The following is a 17,981-nucleotide window of genomic DNA, read 5'->3' on the forward strand; positions in this document are numbered from 1 at the left end:
CTGCGAGGGGCGGAGCTGATGCAGAGGCCAAGGTAAGGGGGTGTAGCCTTCTCGCGTGAATTGATGGCGTCACCGGAGCGACGGGCCCGGAAGGAAGTAGTGTACTAAGTAGTGTGTGGTGGTTTCTGTGGTTGCAAGCGGGTTCGGACGAGTACGGAACGCCTGAAGGGACAACCTGGTACGCGGCCCCCGCACCTTAGTGCGCGCTCCAGGCCTCGCTGCAGCTCCAAACCCGAGTTGAGTCGCGGGGCTCCGGGGTACCGGCCCCAGCAGCTTCTCTCCGTCCGCCGGGCCGCTTCGGGACCTGAAGAAGCTTTTTCCGCCCGTCCCCTCCGCGCGAGCCCCCAGGCAGGCCCGAGTGAGGCTGGCGGGGTGCGAGGGAAGGGGCGCGAGGTGGGCGGGGGCGGCCCAGAGGGTCCCAAGCGGAAGGACGGGGCTGTGCCCCTGGAGCAGACCTCTGCGCCCAGCCCGGCAGAGCCGCGCTCATGGCCCGGGCGCACGCGGCCCAACTTTGCTGTCAGTCGCCAGAGTTTTTCCAGATCTTCCAGTGGCCAGGAAGTGAGTTTCTACCTAGATGCCAGCTCTTCGCATCCTGGTACCTGAAAGCAGTTAGACTCAGGATCCCGCAGCGTCCCGGCCTGGGGCACTCACTCCCTGTTTCCCCTTTTTCCTTCACGAAAAGGAGCTGGGAGTGTGGATTCTGTCTTCCGTAGAACCCTGTCCCCTCTAGGTCCAAAGGAATAGCTGAGAAGTTGGATGAAAGGCCAGAGAATCAAACCCGGCTTGGCTGCTTGCTGTCTCTGTCTCTCTAGCGTCTGAATGGAGGAAACGGTGGTTTCTTTTGAAATGGCAGCAATTAGACCTGGGAGGCTCTCACCAGAATTACACAGCCACAACTGCCTGTCATTTGGCATCCTCTGTAATTTGGGCCAGCGTAGTGCAGCTGCCTCTTCCTTTTACTAGCACAAGTGGCTCTAGGGACAGCACATTCATGTACACAGGAAGAGAAAGCTGTGTTCTAGACTCTGCCCAGATGGCACCGTTTCTCCCTAGGGCAAAGGCTGTATCTGGAGCTGCCGCCTCTTCAGAGCAGTGGAGAGTATAATTCCAATTAACGAATGGAAACGTTGACTGACACCAAGCAAGAAACGCGTTGTGGATCTGTCCTTTTGCTCCTACTACCACTGACTGTATGAATCACTTTCAGGAAGCTCAGCTTGGTGACATCCTCTCACTGGCATAGCTTGTCTCCTTCGTGTCAGACCACACATTTTCCCATATCTTTTCCCTAGGATAAAAGTTGCCTGATGGCTCAGCTGGGAGCAGTTGTGGCGGTGGCTTCCAGTTTCTTGTGTGCATCTCTCTTCTCAGCTGTGCACAAGATAGAAGAGGGACATATTGGAGTATATTACAGGTAAGGCAAGACAGGAGAAGCTTGCAGTTTCCTATTAGATGACTCTCAGCAGAATCTGCTGAATATCTGTGTTTCTATTTTATTGAATAGAGCAGTCCTTTTAGATTGAGCTTTTATGTCATTGACCAAAGCGTGTGCACCGTGTGTGTGTGTGTGTGTGTGTGTGTGTAATTTAAAACCTTCATATTTTGTCATGATGCTGATAAATATGTTTATAGATTTAGAGACAAGCCTGAAGGAACCAGCATTTCTTGCAGACCATTCCTGAAATATTGTCTCCTGCATCCTTCTGGGAGTCTTGGTTCCACACTACCAGGTTACCCTTTCAAAAGCTTCTAGTCCCAGTTCTTGATGGCAGTTTCAGAATACAGCCCACTCTAATTTGGGAGGTTCCTCTAAAATGAACATTTCAGGAAAAATGAAAGGTCCTGGAGATTGATTTGTGTCAATGAAGACAATCCTTAGAACAGTACTCCTTACAGTGAAAGAGCACATTATATCACTGTTTATTTTATTGCTTTTTAAAAATTATTTTTGAATAGCTCAGTGGCACCGGGCCTGCCTTGCAAGTGCAAGATCCTGAGTTCAATCCCTGGTACTGGGAAAAAAAGAAAAAAAATATTTTTGACTTCATAATATAAAGCAAAGAAGCATTTATAAATCTTGAGTTGCTTTCGTTTTATAACTTTGACCGAGGTTTTGCTTGAAGTCTTTATGAAACCCTTCTTAAATGTGCCTTGTGATATTTATCTCTGGATTGCTAATGGCAAGTTCTAAAACTCTTACTGAAGCTAGGGATGTCACTCAGTGATGGAACATGTGTGAGGGCCTAGGTTCAATCTTCACCACCAAAAAAATAAGGTGTACTTAAAATTCTTTTGTGTTGGACATGTCCCTGGACTCAGTAGTACCACGGCCAGTTGATAATTGTGTTGATAATTGTATTACTGCGTGTAACTGCTCTAATGGATTGCCAAAAAATAAACTGATACGACAGAGTAAAATTTTCTTGAGTGTAGCCAAGAGGTCTATCTTTATTTCCCTTAGCATGTGTGCATGTTTTTCTTGTTGCAAAAGTGTGACTAATGGTTTTCTGTTTTACTGTTGGGCTTCCTAGAATATAAGGGTTTGAGGTGAGAAAGGAAGAAAGGGATCTGTGTACGTGGCTTGGCACCTGTCACTCTTATGTTGAATGCTTAGAAGACTGGAGAGAAAGGTGGCCCCTACGCCCTTGTCCCGATAGTTCCTCTTTCTGCACTGACCCAGCCTCTCCCTTCCCTTCTGCAGAGGCGGTGCACTGCTGACTTCCACCAGCGGTCCTGGTTTCCATCTCATGCTTCCTTTCATCACGTCATATAAGTCCGTGCAGGTACATTTGGCCGATATGCAATGGTGGGGTGACTGCACGTTTAGGTTGTTGATTATGACATGGTTTGAAATTATTGAGCCACTGGGTGAGGAAAATGCCTTTTCAGAGACTGATTAAACTCTTGGAAATGTACTTGATTTTTTTTTTTTTTTTTTTTTTTGGGTACTGGGGATTGAACTCGGGACCTTGCGCTTGCGAAGCAGGTGGAGGAACCACTGAGCTAAATCCCCGGCTTTACTTGATTCCCGAAATAGCTGAATGGAGTCATTGCTTCACTTGGCCCATCAGCCAGAAGTGGGGGTTGTTTCTTCACTTCAGGACAAACCCAGAGAAGAATCTATTACTGTGTCCAATATGCAGCCCACAGGTCACTTGCCCTCTTTTTTAATACTATAATAAATATTTTTTTAAAAGAAAGGTTATTTATCTTTATTAACCATATCATATATTTTATATATGGCCCAAAACAATTCCTCTTCACTCTATGCAGCCTAGGCAACCCAAAAGGTTGGACACATACTACAGGAAAAGTCTTGTCACAAGCTACCATGATACGTAGAAATAAAATATGGCAGTTTTGCTGGTTCTTACTTGAACTTCTGAAACGTGAGCTTAATTTTTTTGGAAGGATGAAGAAAGTTGGATTGGGCAGGGTTATGACTTCAAAAATAGGATCAAGATTAGTTGTGACAGATTTAAGCTTGGCTAAGTCAAAGTAGACATCTATGAAGTAGGTCCAGGTAAGAAGAATCAAAAGATTTCAAGAATAACTTTTAAACTAACCCAGCAAGATAGCAAACATCCCTCACAGTCACTTTCCTCATGAGTGTTTTCTCCCTCTTAGCATGCTTTATGGCTTCCACAGTGCATTCTGATACATTATCTCATTTGAGTCCCACAGTAATCCAGAGAATGGGCCAAGCAGGTTAAGTAAGAAATCTGCTGTTTTAAAACTAGCAAATAGAAAAGTAAAGTCTTAAGATTCCTTAACAAGTTCACCATGGGGCCAGGCTGTAATTCTAATGTCTCACTACCGTGCAGCTTGAACTGCCACTGGTACCTGCATGACTGTCCCATCAGATGGCTTTTTATTAATTTTATTGGTAAAAATACAATGAAAGTAATGAGATCCATTTGTACCACTGGTGTAATCTTATTAGTTGATTATTTGACCCACATTTTTACCCACCTCGTGGTTTTGTACCGACCTTGTGATTTTTGTTCTATAAAATATTCCTGGAAATGACCTCTGTGGCAACCCACTTTCGGGTCCCCTCCTGTCTCTCAGGAGCTCTCTCTCAATAAAATCTTTGCTATTCTTAACCTCCTTAGGATTCATTCTTCTATTTCAGGGGCACAAATGGCGTTTCTAGCATCTAACAGGTTGGGAGTTATATTTTCTCCTGTATCATAAGGAAGGAAGGCCAGGGATTTAGCTCAGTGGTTCTGCCACCTGCCTTGCAAGCTCAAGGTCCCCAGTTCAATCCCTGGTACGAAAAAAAAAAAAAAAAAAAAACATAAGGAAGCAAGGTCAGATGGGATATCCCTGTGTAACATAGGCAAAGCTCAATCCAAATAAGTAAACAAGGATGGGGGCATTTGGGATTCTGAATATGAAGTTACTTTGTCACTGCCCACCTGACAGCATCTGATGTTTCTTCTGTTCCCAGACCACACTTCAGACAGATGAGGTGAAGAATGTACCTTGTGGGACCAGGTAAGGTGCCCAGAATAGAGCTGTTAAGCCCCAGGAAGTAAAAGGAATGACTGGCTGGCTGGCTGCCTGGTTGGCTACAGGAAGAGACAGTGACATAGTGTCCTGGCGATTTTACCAAATTCTCTATCCCCCACCTTGCTGTGTTCTGGCTTGCTGAGGCAGTAAAGTGCAGGAGAAAAGATCCTGGGTTTGTGAAGGGCCAGAGTGCCATGATCAATCTTTTTATAATTAATATTTGAACTAAAGTGATGGTGAAGCTAAAGTGAGAAACACTGACCATAAAGTTCCACAGTGACGTGTGTTCATCAAAAGACATTGCTGATTCATTTGAACTGTTCTTTTCTTACTGGAACCCTAAAGGTCTCACTTGTCTCTATGTGGAGGTGTTTTTGGAGGTATCATTCCTCAGGAGCTCTACAGATCTCTTTCTTGGAGATCCAAGATGCCTATGTTCCACAAATGCTTTTTCTTTTCTGCCAGTCACACATCTTAGGAGACTGCATCATATTCCAGGGCTTATTTGGTGACATCTTTGCCCCTTCTCCCTCCAATAGTGGTGGTGTAATGATCTACTTTGATAGAATTGAAGTGGTGAACTTCCTGGTCCCAAATGCAGGTATGTCTTCAGTGTCCCCTCCCAATGGCCTACTTTTCCCCCAGTCTGTCTTGGCATCTCAGGAAGGGAGGACTGCTGTTTAAGAGGAAGTTTTGAGGGGCCAGGGATTTAGCTCAGTGGTTCCGCTGCCTGCCTTGCAAGCGGAAGGTCCCAAGTTTGATCCCCCAGTACCCCCCCCAAAAAAAGAGGAAGTTTGAGAATGGAGTCTTGCATGTTCTTAGCTGAGCCTCTCTCCCCACCTTTCCCAGTGTACGATATAGTGAAGAACTACACTGCTGACTACGACAAGGCCCTCATCTTCAACAAGATCCACCACGAGCTGAACCAGTTCTGCAGCGTCCACACACTTCAGGAGGTCTACATCGAGCTGTTCGGTAACACATCCCCCAGTCATGCCAGGCTTTAGCAGCCCTGTGTCTTCTCACTGCCTGGTCCTGAGCTGCCACAGAATAGGATGGGTGGTGCACAGGAACAGGTCACAAGGGTGTTCGTGGAAAATGTGGGTGACAGTACAAGAAGATCTTTGGGGTGATCGGGCTGGGAGCACAGGAATAACAGTGGAAGAGAGTATTCACTTCTGGCTCAAATTGGGACTGGAAGGGAAATGTGTTCTCACTGTCTCTAAAATATCCTATACTGAAGACAGTGTCGTTTCCAGAAGAAACTTAGAGGTTATGTGACCCAGTATCCTCATTTGAAGAGGCTCAAAGTGAGAAAGTCAGAGCTGGCTGATAGAAGAGCTGAAACTAGAACCTTCCTCTCCTACCTGTCAGTGAGGCCCAGAGCAAGAAGGTCACAAAGCTAGGTGCTAGTTGATAGCAAAGCTGAAACTAGAACCTTCCTCTCCGAGCTGTCACTTCAGTATTCTTTTCTTCCATGTTCTCAGTGTCCCGTGCCACTCTGAGCAAAGGGCCCTAAGGATAGGTGATAAGAACGATATTGTTCACAGTTAATTCTAGAAGGGAGTAAGAGCATAGCTTCTTACAGCTCCCAGGGTTTGTGTGTGTGTGTGTGTTCTGTCCCTCTAAACAAAAGGATCCACATATTTTAAGTAGACACCTCTGGTCCTTTTCAGCTGCGAAGGAAGAAAACATTTCAGTAATTGTTACAACTTCTTTGTACGATTGTTTATTTAGTACGGAGGATCAAACTTGAGACCTTGCCCTTTTGAGGCAGGCAGCGGAACTACTGAGCTAAATCCCCAGTACTATTGTTTAAACTTGCCTCTGGGCCGGGGATTTAGCTCAGTGATTTCACAAGCTCAAGGACCCAAGTTCGATCCCTGGTACCAAAAAAACAAACAAACAAACAAAAAAATAAACTTGCTTCTACCGCAGTGAATGTAAACTATGAACTGCAAACATGTATTAAAAATAAGTCGAAAATAGGGCCAGGGATTTAGCTCAGTGGTTCTGCCACCTGCCTCACAAGCGCAAGGATCTGAGTTCAATCCCCGGTACCAAAAAAAATAAATAAATAAGTAGAAAAGGGCTGGGGATGTAGCTCAGTGGTTCTACCGCCTGCCTCTCATGTGCAAGGTCCCAAGTTCCATCCCCAGTACAAAAAAAATAAAATAAGTAGAAAAAATAATAAACTTGATTCTAGAAATTTCCTAATTGCCAGTGCTAAAAGTTAATGAATTTTTCTTGAAACTAGCACTGGAAAATGATTTTTCCTAGGAATTCTCATAAAACAGACCCTGAGCAGGATTTTTTTTTTTTTTTTCCAGAGCTGGGATCAAACCCAGGGCCTCATGTATACTAGGCAAGTGCTCTACCTCTGAACCTCATCCCTAGTCCAAGAATGGTTTTGGAAGGAGAAATCATTGATGTACCCTATCATTACAATTAAGCAAATAACCTTTTGCACTGTTTAAGATTTAGGAAATCATCAAAATTGCTTATAATTTTCTACAGGAGAAAATGAATCTAAATTTATTTTGAAGGTTTTTATGTTCTTTTGTTACTTTTGGATTCATTGTGTCTTCAAGAAAAAAACTGGTGAATTCACTGCTGATTTTTGTTACCCCAAACTAATAGAATTTTATGAAATACTAGTTTTCTATCTGGCTGTTGTTTTAGGACTTGTGCCATTAAATGAATATTTTAAAACATTTGAAACAAAAAAAGACAAAGGATCTCTAATGTCCCTGAAGAGAAAATTAAAATACTAATTGTTCTGCATTCAAACCCTTACTGTCTTACAGATAAACTTGGTAACTTAGTGAAGTGTAAAGCTTATGCAGCGGAGCTGAGAAAGTGTATTTGCTCTGAATTTTTTTTTTCTCTCTCTAAATTACACTCTTGCTGGAAACCACTGTTTTAGAATCAGTGCATCCATGGAGGAAATGTGTCTCTAATGATGCCTTTGAGCTCAGGAGCTGCTTCTACAGTTCCCTCCCCCAGGATGCCCACAACCTCGCTTTAGATGTGACTGCATAACCTTCATCACTTCTTCCTCTACTGCCTCCTTTTTGTCCATTTTATAAGAGTATTTTCTAATACTTGCTCAGAAGACAACCTGAAGAACCCCTGTGCTTACTTAGGAACATAACTTAATTGGTGCTTGTCAGCATCCCCCTAGTATATGAATGATGTGTTAGTAGTAGCACTGAAACACTGTACCAAATATTTCTTCTAGACTTCACCAGGGCCATGGGTTTCTACTGTGCCTAGGTATAATTTGGTCTGATAAATGACTATGTTATTAACTTAGGTAGAGAACAGATCATTGGGCCTTTTTTTTTCTGGGTTACTGGGGATTGAACTCTGGGCCTTTACACTCAGCCACATCCCTAGCCCTTTTTTATTTTGAGGCAAGGTCTTGCTATTTTGCCCAGACAGGACTTGAACTTGCTGTCCTCCTGCCTCAGGCTCTCAAAGTACTGGGATTACAGGCATGTATCACCAGGGCTGGCTATAAGGCTACATAAAGTTTGTCTAGGAGCTGGGAGTATAGCTCAGTGGTAGAGCACAGGTCCAACGTGCAAGGCCCTGTGTTCAATCACTAGCACCACAATATAAAAATTTTTTAAAGAGGAAAGAAAACTAAAATGGAATTTTTATGAAAAAAATAGAATAGTACGTATTTATAGTTGTCATATTGTTAGGCCCACATCAGTTGGGAGGTTCTGACTGACTTTATGGCATTTCTTCCTCAGTGCCAAGAGGTTTGTGGAAACTTAACCTACATGTAGAAACATGACAATTCCTTGCTTGGTGGTAGGACAGTTGAAGAAAACACTGTTTTAAAATCCTAATGGTCAAAGCATGGTAATTAAACAGCTTCTTTTGCCTTGCTGGGAATGGAACCCAGACCCTTTCCCACAATACTGGGGAAATGCTCTATCACTGACCTATACCCCAGTCAACAGGTTGAATTTTGACTGTAATTGGCTTCTGTGGACTTCAGTTTTGGCATCTATAAAAGGAAGTAGACTTGCTATTCCTCAGAGAGCCTTCCTTGGGCACAGCTGAATGAGAAATGACCACTTAAAGCAGATAGCAGCTGACAGTGAGGGAGGTGGTTCTATTTAGACATCCCAGCCTGGCTTCATTTTCAGTCTGTTGGAGCTGTTCAGTGTCTGTCTATCTTTTGGAAGCTTCCAAAATTACTAGATTTAATTGCTCACCTATTTTCAGAAGATTCTACATAGCTATTCTTCCTGCTCCATTGAAACTGTGGGCCTGCCTTCTCTTTTGCTGCAGTTATCTAGGAAAAGGCTGCTGCCTGACTCCAGGAATGTGCTAGGATTCTTCTTTTTCTAAGCTCAGTCTTTTGTAGGGCAATTTTAACAACAAAGGTAATTTTTACCTTGTGGCCACCGAAAGAATACTTTTACATGTTGCTTATGTCAAGGCTGCTTAAGTGTATACTGCAGCAGCCTGGCAAACCTTTAGGCTTCTGGACTTCGTTAAGTACACACCTTTGCGAAAACCTTTTGCCTGTCAGGTACATTCTTGAGCTGGTGTTCCCACTTGTACCATGGCTTCCACCTTGCAAGGGGTATAACAGTTCTTTTTCTATGTCTTTCTTGATTCCAGATCAGATTGATGAAAATCTCAAACTGGCTTTGCAACAGGACCTGACCTCCATGGCCCCTGGGCTTGTCATCCAAGTAAGCTTTGCCACCGTGGGAGAGTCCCCTCTCCATGACATTGCATCTTCTCTTGCAAGGGATGTCCTTTTTGCACAGGAGAGTCTAGGACCTTTGAGAATTTATGTCCCTTAGCACTCTGACTTTCTCATCAGCTGCTGTTTGCGTCCTTCTCCAGGCTGTGCGGGTGACCAAGCCCAATATCCCTGAGGCAATCCGCAGAAACTACGAGCTGATGTGAGTATGCCCTTTGCCTCGGTTGTGCCAGGCCCTGCAGTTTCTCCCTTTCTTCAGCATCTAATAGAACCTGTTGCACTGTCAGATTGGGCTGGCGATCAGGGCCCTTGCTGGGCTCCCTAACTGACTGAGACCACAGGGGAGCCCTAGAAAGCAGCAGTGCATCTAAAAGGCGAAGGTCTGTGTGCTGTGTTCAGTGGCTCATGCCAGAGATGGAGATATGAGAGAAAGATAGTGCACAGGCATGTGTAGCTTACTAAAATGCATTTCATTTTTGGCTGGGTTTGGCTTTGAGACTGGGTCTTGTTGTGTTGTCCATGTTAGTCTGGAAGCCCTAGGCTCAAGTGATCCTGCCACCTCAGCCTCCTGAGTTGTTGGCACTATAGGCACGAATGCTGCTGTATCCAGCCATTTTGTTAGGTTCTATTTCCCACAAATAAGATATCCTGTAGGCGAAGAAAAGCTGTGTTAGCTCTCTGTCACTGTGACATTAGCTTTTTGGGGGGTGAGGTGAGTTAGAATGTCATGGCCAGGAGCAGGTGATAGAGCAAACCGGCCCTCTCCTGGCAGCCAGGATGCAGAGCAGAGAGAGCTCACCTTTGTAACACAGTCCTTCCCCAAAACCTATGTCACAATGACCCATAGGAGCCTGACCCACTGATGAAATTGGAGCCCTCATGAGCCAGGCATCTCCTGAAGGCCCCATCTCTGAACACTGCTGCTTTGGGAACCAAGCCTTCAACACCGGCACTTCTGGGCACCAGATCGCTGTTTGCCTGGGCCCATATGCAGCCTTCTGGGAGAGAGCAGGAAGCCAGTGTGCCTGTCCCTACAGAGGAGTGGCTCTCCAGGGATAGTGAGTGCCTCAGGAGCTTTCTCACGGCTGCATACTTTCTTCCCATTCAGGGAAAGCGAGAAGACGAAGCTTCTCATTGCAGCTCAGAAACAGAAGGTGGTGGAGAAGGAGGCTGAGACAGAGCGGAAGAAAGCCCTCATTGGTCTGATTATGGTTCTGTGCTCCCCTTTGAGGCAGAAGGGCTGGGGTTGGTGGGAGGAGGCAGGGAAGGCCCATGTGTGGTTAGACCATCCTGTCTCTCACATTTCCACCACACAGGATTGGCATTCATGACCCCAGAAGCAAAGTTGAAAGTGTCAGATCATGGCCAGTGGTAGTGAGTTTAGAGTTTCCACCTCCCTCTTAGGTGGAAGGAGCCTTTCCTGTTCATTGTTAATTCCTAAAATAATGGCCAACACATACTTCACACTTACTGTGAGCCATGTGCTTCTCTGAGCACTTGATGCATGAAGGCTCTCAGTCCCCACAACCACCCTGTGAAGGAGATGCTGTCATTACCATATCCTGTTGGATTGAAGCACAGAGGGTTAAAAAACAGGTCCACAGTCATGTGGAGTAAGGGGGGGCTGGAGTTCCGAGCAAGGGACTCTGGCTGTAGAACCTGTGCTCCCGATCGCTACACCGTAAGACCACCAGCCAAGCGAAGTGCTTCTTAAAGTCCTTAAAATACTCTTTTGGGAGCCAGGTGTGGTGGCCCTCTTGTGTAATCCCAGTGCTTGGGAGACTGAGGCAGGAAGATCACGGTGAGTTCAAGGCTAGCCTAGAATACATAGCAAGACCCTGTCTCAAAAAAACAAGCAAACAGGGCTGGGGATTTAGCTCAGTGGCACAGTGCCTGCCTAGCAAGCTCGAGGTCCTGAGTTCAATCCCCAGTACCAAAAAAAAAAAAACCAAGCAAACAAAACATCCCTTTGAAAGAAGAACCCTTGTGATTTAGAAGTTAGAGCTCTTCCTCACCATTCTCAGAGGAAGAGCCGTGCTCCCTGGTCCAGTCTCCCCTGTGACCATCTCGTGATGGTGTGCTGCTGTGCTCGCCCATGCATGCCTGGTGCTGCCGCCCTCTGAGGACAGCAGCGCTCCCTGTGAGCATCCCTGCCACTCAGGTGAAGGAGGAAATCAGCGGACAGTTGAAGTATCATTGCTCTAAGTCTTTCCTCAACCTCATATACACAGAGGCAGAAAAAGTGGCTCAGGTTGCAGAAATCACCTATGGGCAGAAGGTAATGGAGAAGGAGACAGAGAAAAGGATTTCAGAAATTGAAGGTGAGCGGAAGTGTCATTGATGCCTGAGTTTTGCAGGTGACAGGGTCATTCCCGTGCTCTTTAGTCTCTGCTGAGACTGGGTTGCTGACGTCTTGGGCCAGGCTGGTGCCAGTGCTTTTCTGAGGGATCCTTTTCCTTTGAGAAGCAGATACTGAGTGCACACAATCGCTTTGCTGGGCCTAAAGAAAGGAAATCATGGTCCTTGCTGGCTTGGAGCTCGCAGCCTCACAGGGGCCTCCGAGCACTGGGAGCAAACTCAGAGACTGGGCCACAGTGGCAGCTCACTCCCCTTTCCTTACCCTTCTCTCCTCAAAAGTCAGCCGGTGCAAATTTCATGATCTTTGAGTCTTTGCTCAGGGTCCATGCAGGTAGTAAGTTGTTCCAAAGACTGTTCAGCACTGAGAGACTGGAGCTGAAGTGTTTTCTTTGCTATCTTTTCTGAATATCATTCACCTGTAGTTTCTCCCTCCTTCCCACCATCCTCCTTTTACTTCATGTGGTGCCTTCTCTCCAGCAAATTCCAGGACAGAAATGGACTCTCCGGGAAGTTTCGGCCCCCTGAGTGTTATGTCCAGTTGTACTCATACAGGGCCTGTGAGGCTTGGTGGGGCCACTGAGGAGCCAATTAGGATTTTACAGATCAGTAGCTCCCCATTACGAGCTCTTAGCAAAACAACACATTTTATTTCTTTTTTTTTGGCACTGGGGATCAAACTCAGATCCTTGCGCAACTGCTGAGCTAAATCCCCGGCCCTCACATTTTATTTCTTATATACCCACATTATCGGGTGCTGTGGCAGCTGAGTCATGACATAGCAGCAGGGCCATGCCAAAGGCATGCAGTGAGCCCTGCACACACACTGCCTTCCTCCCCAGGTGTCCTGCTGCAAACGCTGCTCACATGAGGCTGGCCTTATTCCCAAGGCAAGGGGTAGATACTACACCTTCTGCCTCTGCTTAACCGAAAGCCAGACTCAGAGCGGAGTAGGGAAGTACATTGCTTGCGTAGGTCTGTGTCCAGAGCTGTTGGTCTGGACCACAGGATCTAACTCTCTCGGAATTATGCCAGCTTAAGCACTGCTAATCAGAATCTTTTAAAGATGATTGGTGAAAATGGACTTGGAGAGGGACTTTATTATTTACATTTATGGTATTCATTTATGGAGTTCTGGCCATATTCAGAGCCTTCTTTGAGCTTCTCTTTGAGTTATGTAGCATGAGAGGGCTGAGGTAGACAAGTTCTAGGATTGGAGCCTGAGGCATGGGCCACCACCATGTTGCTCCACAGACATGGAACTATGAAAGAAAGAAGCACACGCAATAGGTGTCTTGGGTGGCAGGCTTGTATAGATAATACTGTTAAAGTGCATGATTTTAGCCATAGCAACAGTATTGCTTGAGTCCCTATCCTAAAGAGATGCTTTCAGAGCACTTTTTCTTTCTTGGTTAATCCTTAAAACTAGTATAACAGGAAAAGAAATGCCTTTTCCCAACTTTGTGAATGAGGAAACCAGAGAACAAGGGAAAAAGCAATCTCCCCAAGGTCACAGAGGCTAGCAGGAGAAAAGTTACAGGGACCAGAGCATAGCCTTCTTTGGGTTTGGTTGGGTGGTTGGTTGGTCTGGGGGTGGGGGTGGGGGGTGGTGCTAGCGATGGAACCCAGGGCTTCATCCAGGTGAGGCAGGTGCTCTACTACTGAGCCACACTGCCAGCCACACACCATGGTCTCCTGATGGTCCCTGGACCCTCTCCTACCCGCAGATGCTGCATTTCTGGCCCGGGAGAAGGCAAAGGCCGATGCTGAGTGCTACACTGCCCTGAAAATAGCTGAAGCAAATAAGGTAACGGGGACAGTGTGGCTTTGGCGTGGGTGTGTGTGCTGACATCCATCCAGTGTTTGGATAACCACCACGATCAGAGTCATGGCTGCACCTGAGGACCCCTGTACTGTCTGGGACAGGTGCTTCCCTGTGACTACAGGCCTTTGTAGAAGTTTCCCTTTTATGTTAAACATGGAAACTTTGAAAACTGTCACTCTATCTTGAAGGCTTTAGACTACTTTCTTGGAGAGAAATGACTTCCCTATTACTTGTATTATGGGAGGCCTGAGAGTAGAGGGGGGCATATTTATTTCTTTGAGAAAGTCTCTCCCCATGTAAAAATAGAAGAGGTGCCGCCCCAGATTGTCTCAAATATTCATCCTACCTAAGCCTTCTTTACTGTTGGTCACAGCTGAAGCTGACCCCAGAATATCTGCAGCTGATGAAGTACAAGGCCATTGCTTCCAATAGCAAGATTTACTTTGGCAAAGACATCCCCAACATGTTCCTGGACTCTGCAGGCGGCCTGGGCAGGCAGTTTGAGGGGCTGGCTGACAAGCTGAGTCTTGACTTAGGAGATGAGCCCTTGGAGGCCGCCACGAAGGAGAACTGAAGAAAAGAAAGTACACAACCTCAGATGACACTTAAAGAGATCTTTATTTTTTAAGATGAAACCGAATGCTCCTTCCTCCCATACTACCTTCTTGGACTCCTCAAGTTGTTATAAAAAAGAAGAAATTGACTTAAATCTGTTCCCCTTCCTGGGAAGGGAGGGTAGGGATCAATGGTTGGGCTTTTATTCAGTTGAGTAGGTTACGTGGCTTCTGCTAAGATTTGTAAACCCTGAGTTTGACCTCTGACCTCCAGGCACCGATTCTTTCACTGAATGTGGCTTAGGAATGCTGTCACCAAGCAGTGGGAGAGAGGTGGGCTGCTGCCTCCAGGAGATTTGATTCCTCTTATCTGGAAATATGCAGTCTGCCTTTCTCACCCCTGCCTTTAGGGCTCACAGCTGAGCAGAAGAAATAGCTGCAGTATAAGGGGTGGTCATTTCAGAGGCAAGGTTTTGTTTGCTTGCTTTGGAGCCCTCGTAAGGAAGAACTGGTGCTAGGTTTTGCAAGATTTTCTATACACTACGCTCTTTTTCCCTGGGGCTCAGGGTGGTGGTTCTGACTATATTTCCAGAGCCAGGGCTTCATTCCCACCACTCAAGTCTTTTTGAAACTTTTCACCTAATCTGTGATTTGGTTTCTTCTTAAGTAATCTGTCTGTTGGTTCCACTCAGCATCAAGAAGACAGGAACAAATAATCAAATGTCTTCCTAACTGCTAACATGGGATCACTATACTTGCTAGCCACTGTTGTATCTGCTTGGCAAATTGTGTGTGTACCTGGAGTACAGTGTCTTCATGCTTGTGGAGGAGATTCTCCAGGGAGGAAGAGGGGTCAGCTAAGGGCTTTCTAGTCATAACGCCATGGCTTGTGTCAGGGGTCTGACATAGTGCTGAAGGGAGCCTTTCTGAGTAGCTTGTGATGTTAATTCCAGAGCTCCATGCAGCCACTCCGGGTCAAACTGATACTAAATCTCTGGAGACAGCTCTGTGGATTCAAGGCAGAGTTCATGCCCAAGGCCTTGGGCTTGTGAGGAAAGCATCAGAATCCATTCAAAGAGTTTTATTTTGATTTGGGATGAGGAGAGCAAATACAAAAGAAAGGTTTTTATATTGAAATTGGGGTTGGGGTAGGGAATTCAACCCATACATCCCAGGAATAATGCACAGAATTGGTAAGTGGAGGACAGCCATCTAGAGTGAATTTGCAAGCATAATTTTACCCTGCATAATAACCATGACCAGCTCAGGTATAAGATTTGCCCTTGTTATTAACCCCACCAAAAGTAAAAGCAAAAACAACCTACTGTACCCCTCTTCCCTAGGTGAATACTATGAACAATACTTTCTGGCAGCAATTCCCACCTCATTTTCGGTTCCATGCCCAGGCTTCTGGTTCTTCAAATGGTCCTAATACTCAGGCCAGTTTGGTCCTAAGAGGCACCAGGCTTGGCAGGAAGCTGAGCAGCTTTCAGCTTGCCTAGAAGATACATGGTGTTAACTCCTCTTCACACACTGCCCTTCTCCATTCTGATTCCTGGCACTGAGAATTTTCAAACTGCTGGTCCCCACCACACTTGGCACTGGCAGCAAAACACTACTGAGTAACAGTGTGTCCCAAGATCAGCATAGGATGCCCTGTACGACATCCTCATCTTTCTCCCCTTCAGTGCGGTCCATCACCTGTTAGGACATCGCAGCGCCCCAGCATCCCCTGTCCACATGGACGTCCGCTTCCCTGGAGTTCTTGCCACCTGGGCATCAGCAAACACTACTTCACCATAGTAGATTCTACGGTAAATTTATCTCACCTCCGAAGAGTGCTTTCCTCAGGTTCTTAACTTGAAAGTCTCTCTCATACCAACATCCTTCATTGCTTGTCCCTTGACCACAAATGAGCCTCAGTGAAGTCCTGCTGTGACCCCCCACCCCCAGTTAATGTCACTTCCTCTTTAAACAAAAAATAGAAATGTGGTCTTGTTGAGCAGCGTCAGTCCAGTAGTTGTGGGCACCTGTCTGAGGGGTAAAATCACGGAAGTCATTTGTCTCCTTATCACAGGATAACTGACGTGTCTGTATGACTTTGTCTTTTTAACACTTAGTAGAAAATCTAATCTTAAACCATTTGAGTTCTGAACATGTAAAATGTGATAGCCTGCAATTTTGTAGGCAGTGAAGTATTGGCTGCTATTTATAAGTGGAACTTTTATCAGAATAAGTAACTTTATAAAATATAGTTTTTGTAGGATTTTCCAAGGAACAGTCACCTTGATGGAATGTTTCTCATGCATTAAACTTTACAGAAGTGATTACTATTCAGTACTGTTCTTAATCACTTTTTTAAATATAAGGACAGAATGTTTGTAAGGGAGCCAAAGTTTGTTAATAATTTTTATATAACTAAAATAAAATGGATTTGGAGGGACCTGTGATCACATTGAAGAAGGAATCACTAATGAAGCTTAGCAATATATTGATCCCCAAAAAGGAGATGTTTTATAAATCTGTGGCTGCTTCTATGGGCCTGTGTGTCTTTCAGCACTGAGAACTTTACCATCTAAAGAGTAAGTAGTGAGAGTGAGATGGTCATATTTACTGAGTTTGACTCTCTATTTAAGTTTGATTAAAGATAAACTTTATCTTGGCAAATAGCAACTCTGTCTATAAACCACTACTTCTTGGTTCTATTCAGTAGGGTTCAAGCCATTATTTTGTTGTTTCCTTATAAAAGAGGATGTTCTGATAGGGATTGGCATGAAGCCAATCAGTTTCTGTTTGTATTTCCATTTCATTCCTTTTTCTCTCTGCTTTTGTGTAGGCTGGTGACTGAAAAGTCAAAGTAATTTTTTCAAAGAGCCCCAAGGGCTTAATGACTCCCTTGTAACTGAGAAATGATTCTTGTTATATTAATCATTCTATAAATTATACCACTGGATTAATTGCCTTGGGTCAATAGCTGGAGGAATTGTTTGGACAACACAAAAGGCCTTGTGTGAATTTGTCTGTTTTATTTTCGATCTTGTTAAATAAAATTAGTCTGTGTTCACATTTTTGTTAAAGTAAAATTTAGCAACAGATAAGTGATATTAAGATAGGTGATATAAAGAAATCAGAGATCCTGGTTAGTGAATCAAGTTCTCCCTAAAAATATATTGAGGCGAAAATCCACTCCCATTGTCAACATAGGCAAACAACAACAACACCAAAATAAAAGCCTTAATTTTCAAACATAGCATAATTCCTAGTGGATGCTGTAGAGAGTTATCTCTCTTTTTTTTTTTTTTTTTTTTTGGTGCCAGGGATTGAACTTGGGTCTTTGTGCTTGCAGGGCAGGCAGTGGAACCACTGAGCTAAATCTCCAGCAAGATTTATCATTTTAAAGAATGTATGGCTGCCGGATGTGGTGATGCACACCTGCAATCCCAGCACTTGGGATGCTGACGCAGGTGGACTGCCCTGAGTTCAAGGCCAGCCTAAGTTACATAGGGAGACCCTGTCTCAAAAAAAAAAAAAAAAAAAACAACAAGTATACATGGCTGCAGCTCTGCTCCAAAGGGGAGAATTATTTTCAATTGACCCAAAACTCATTTTGATACTAGTTGAATAGGTCAGTCCCAGTCTTGTTCTGGCAAGCTGCCAAGCCTAATATTACCAGATAAAATGTAATGATGGCGAGTTAAATGTGAGTTTCAGATACATAATCAGTAATCTCTGTACAAATGTATCCCAAATATTGCATTAGACATACTGAAATATACAGAGTCTGCAAAAAAAATGTGTACACACTTTAGTTCTCCATACTAGTAGTAAATGTCTGGAAGCTAATGGCCACCACTTTGAGCACCTCTTGTAATTTTAGAGGCCAAATGTAACTTGTACTAATCTCATGATGTCTCAGTAAATTTAGTGTTAAAATATACAAGTTTTTCTTTTCCTGATATGTACATTTTTTTGGCAGACTCTATATGTTTATCTGAAATTC

At 44.7% G+C, this 17,981-nt stretch overlaps 1 protein-coding gene across 4 annotated transcripts; it reads left to right on the forward strand.

Annotated features, from left to right (window-relative positions):
- The first annotated feature begins 47 nt into the window (after window positions 1-47).
- On the forward strand, window positions 48-17,045 carry Erlin2 (ER lipid raft associated 2). 4 transcript variants are annotated; one of them, XM_013076088.3, is made up of 12 exons: window positions 48-178; window positions 1,293-1,414; window positions 2,702-2,783; window positions 4,454-4,500; window positions 5,055-5,116; window positions 5,365-5,490; window positions 9,160-9,233; window positions 9,391-9,449; window positions 10,356-10,447; window positions 11,479-11,568; window positions 13,330-13,409; window positions 13,801-17,045. In XM_013076088.3, exons 2-12 carry the CDS (start codon window positions 1,308-1,310, stop codon window positions 13,999-14,001), a joined length of 1,020 nt encoding a protein of 339 aa, XP_012931542.1. In that variant the 5' UTR covers window positions 48-178; window positions 1,293-1,307; the 3' UTR covers window positions 14,002-17,045. The 4 variants fall into 4 exon arrangements, with proteins under 4 accessions (XP_012931542.1, XP_012931543.1, XP_012931544.1 ...); XM_013076089.3 differs by having other exon boundaries at window positions 54-236; XM_013076090.3 differs by having other exon boundaries at window positions 111-358.
- The last annotated feature ends 936 nt before the right edge of the window (window positions 17,046-17,981 follow it).

The sequence above is a fragment of the Heterocephalus glaber genome, unplaced genomic scaffold (genome assembly GCF_053883595.1).
Source record: "Heterocephalus glaber isolate CG9 unplaced genomic scaffold, H.glaber_assembly_v1.0 deba00001461, whole genome shotgun sequence".
Lineage (NCBI taxonomy): Eukaryota > Metazoa > Chordata > Mammalia > Rodentia > Bathyergidae > Heterocephalus > Heterocephalus glaber.

What these genes read in the sequence shown, in the direction of transcription:
- Erlin2 (XM_013076088.3), top strand. Translation starts at nt 1,308, where the DNA reads ATGGCTCAGCTGGGAGCAGTTGTGGCGGTGGCTTCCAGTTTCTTGTGT. An exon ending in CATATTGGAGTATATTACAG is followed by an intron (nt 1,415 to 2,701) that starts GTAAGGCAAGAC and finishes TCCCTTCTGCAG; the next exon opens with AGGCGGTGCACTGCTGACTT. An exon ending in AAGGATTTCAGAAATTGAAG is followed by an intron (nt 11,569 to 13,329) that starts GTGAGCGGAAGT and finishes TCCTACCCGCAG; the next exon opens with ATGCTGCATTTCTGGCCCGG.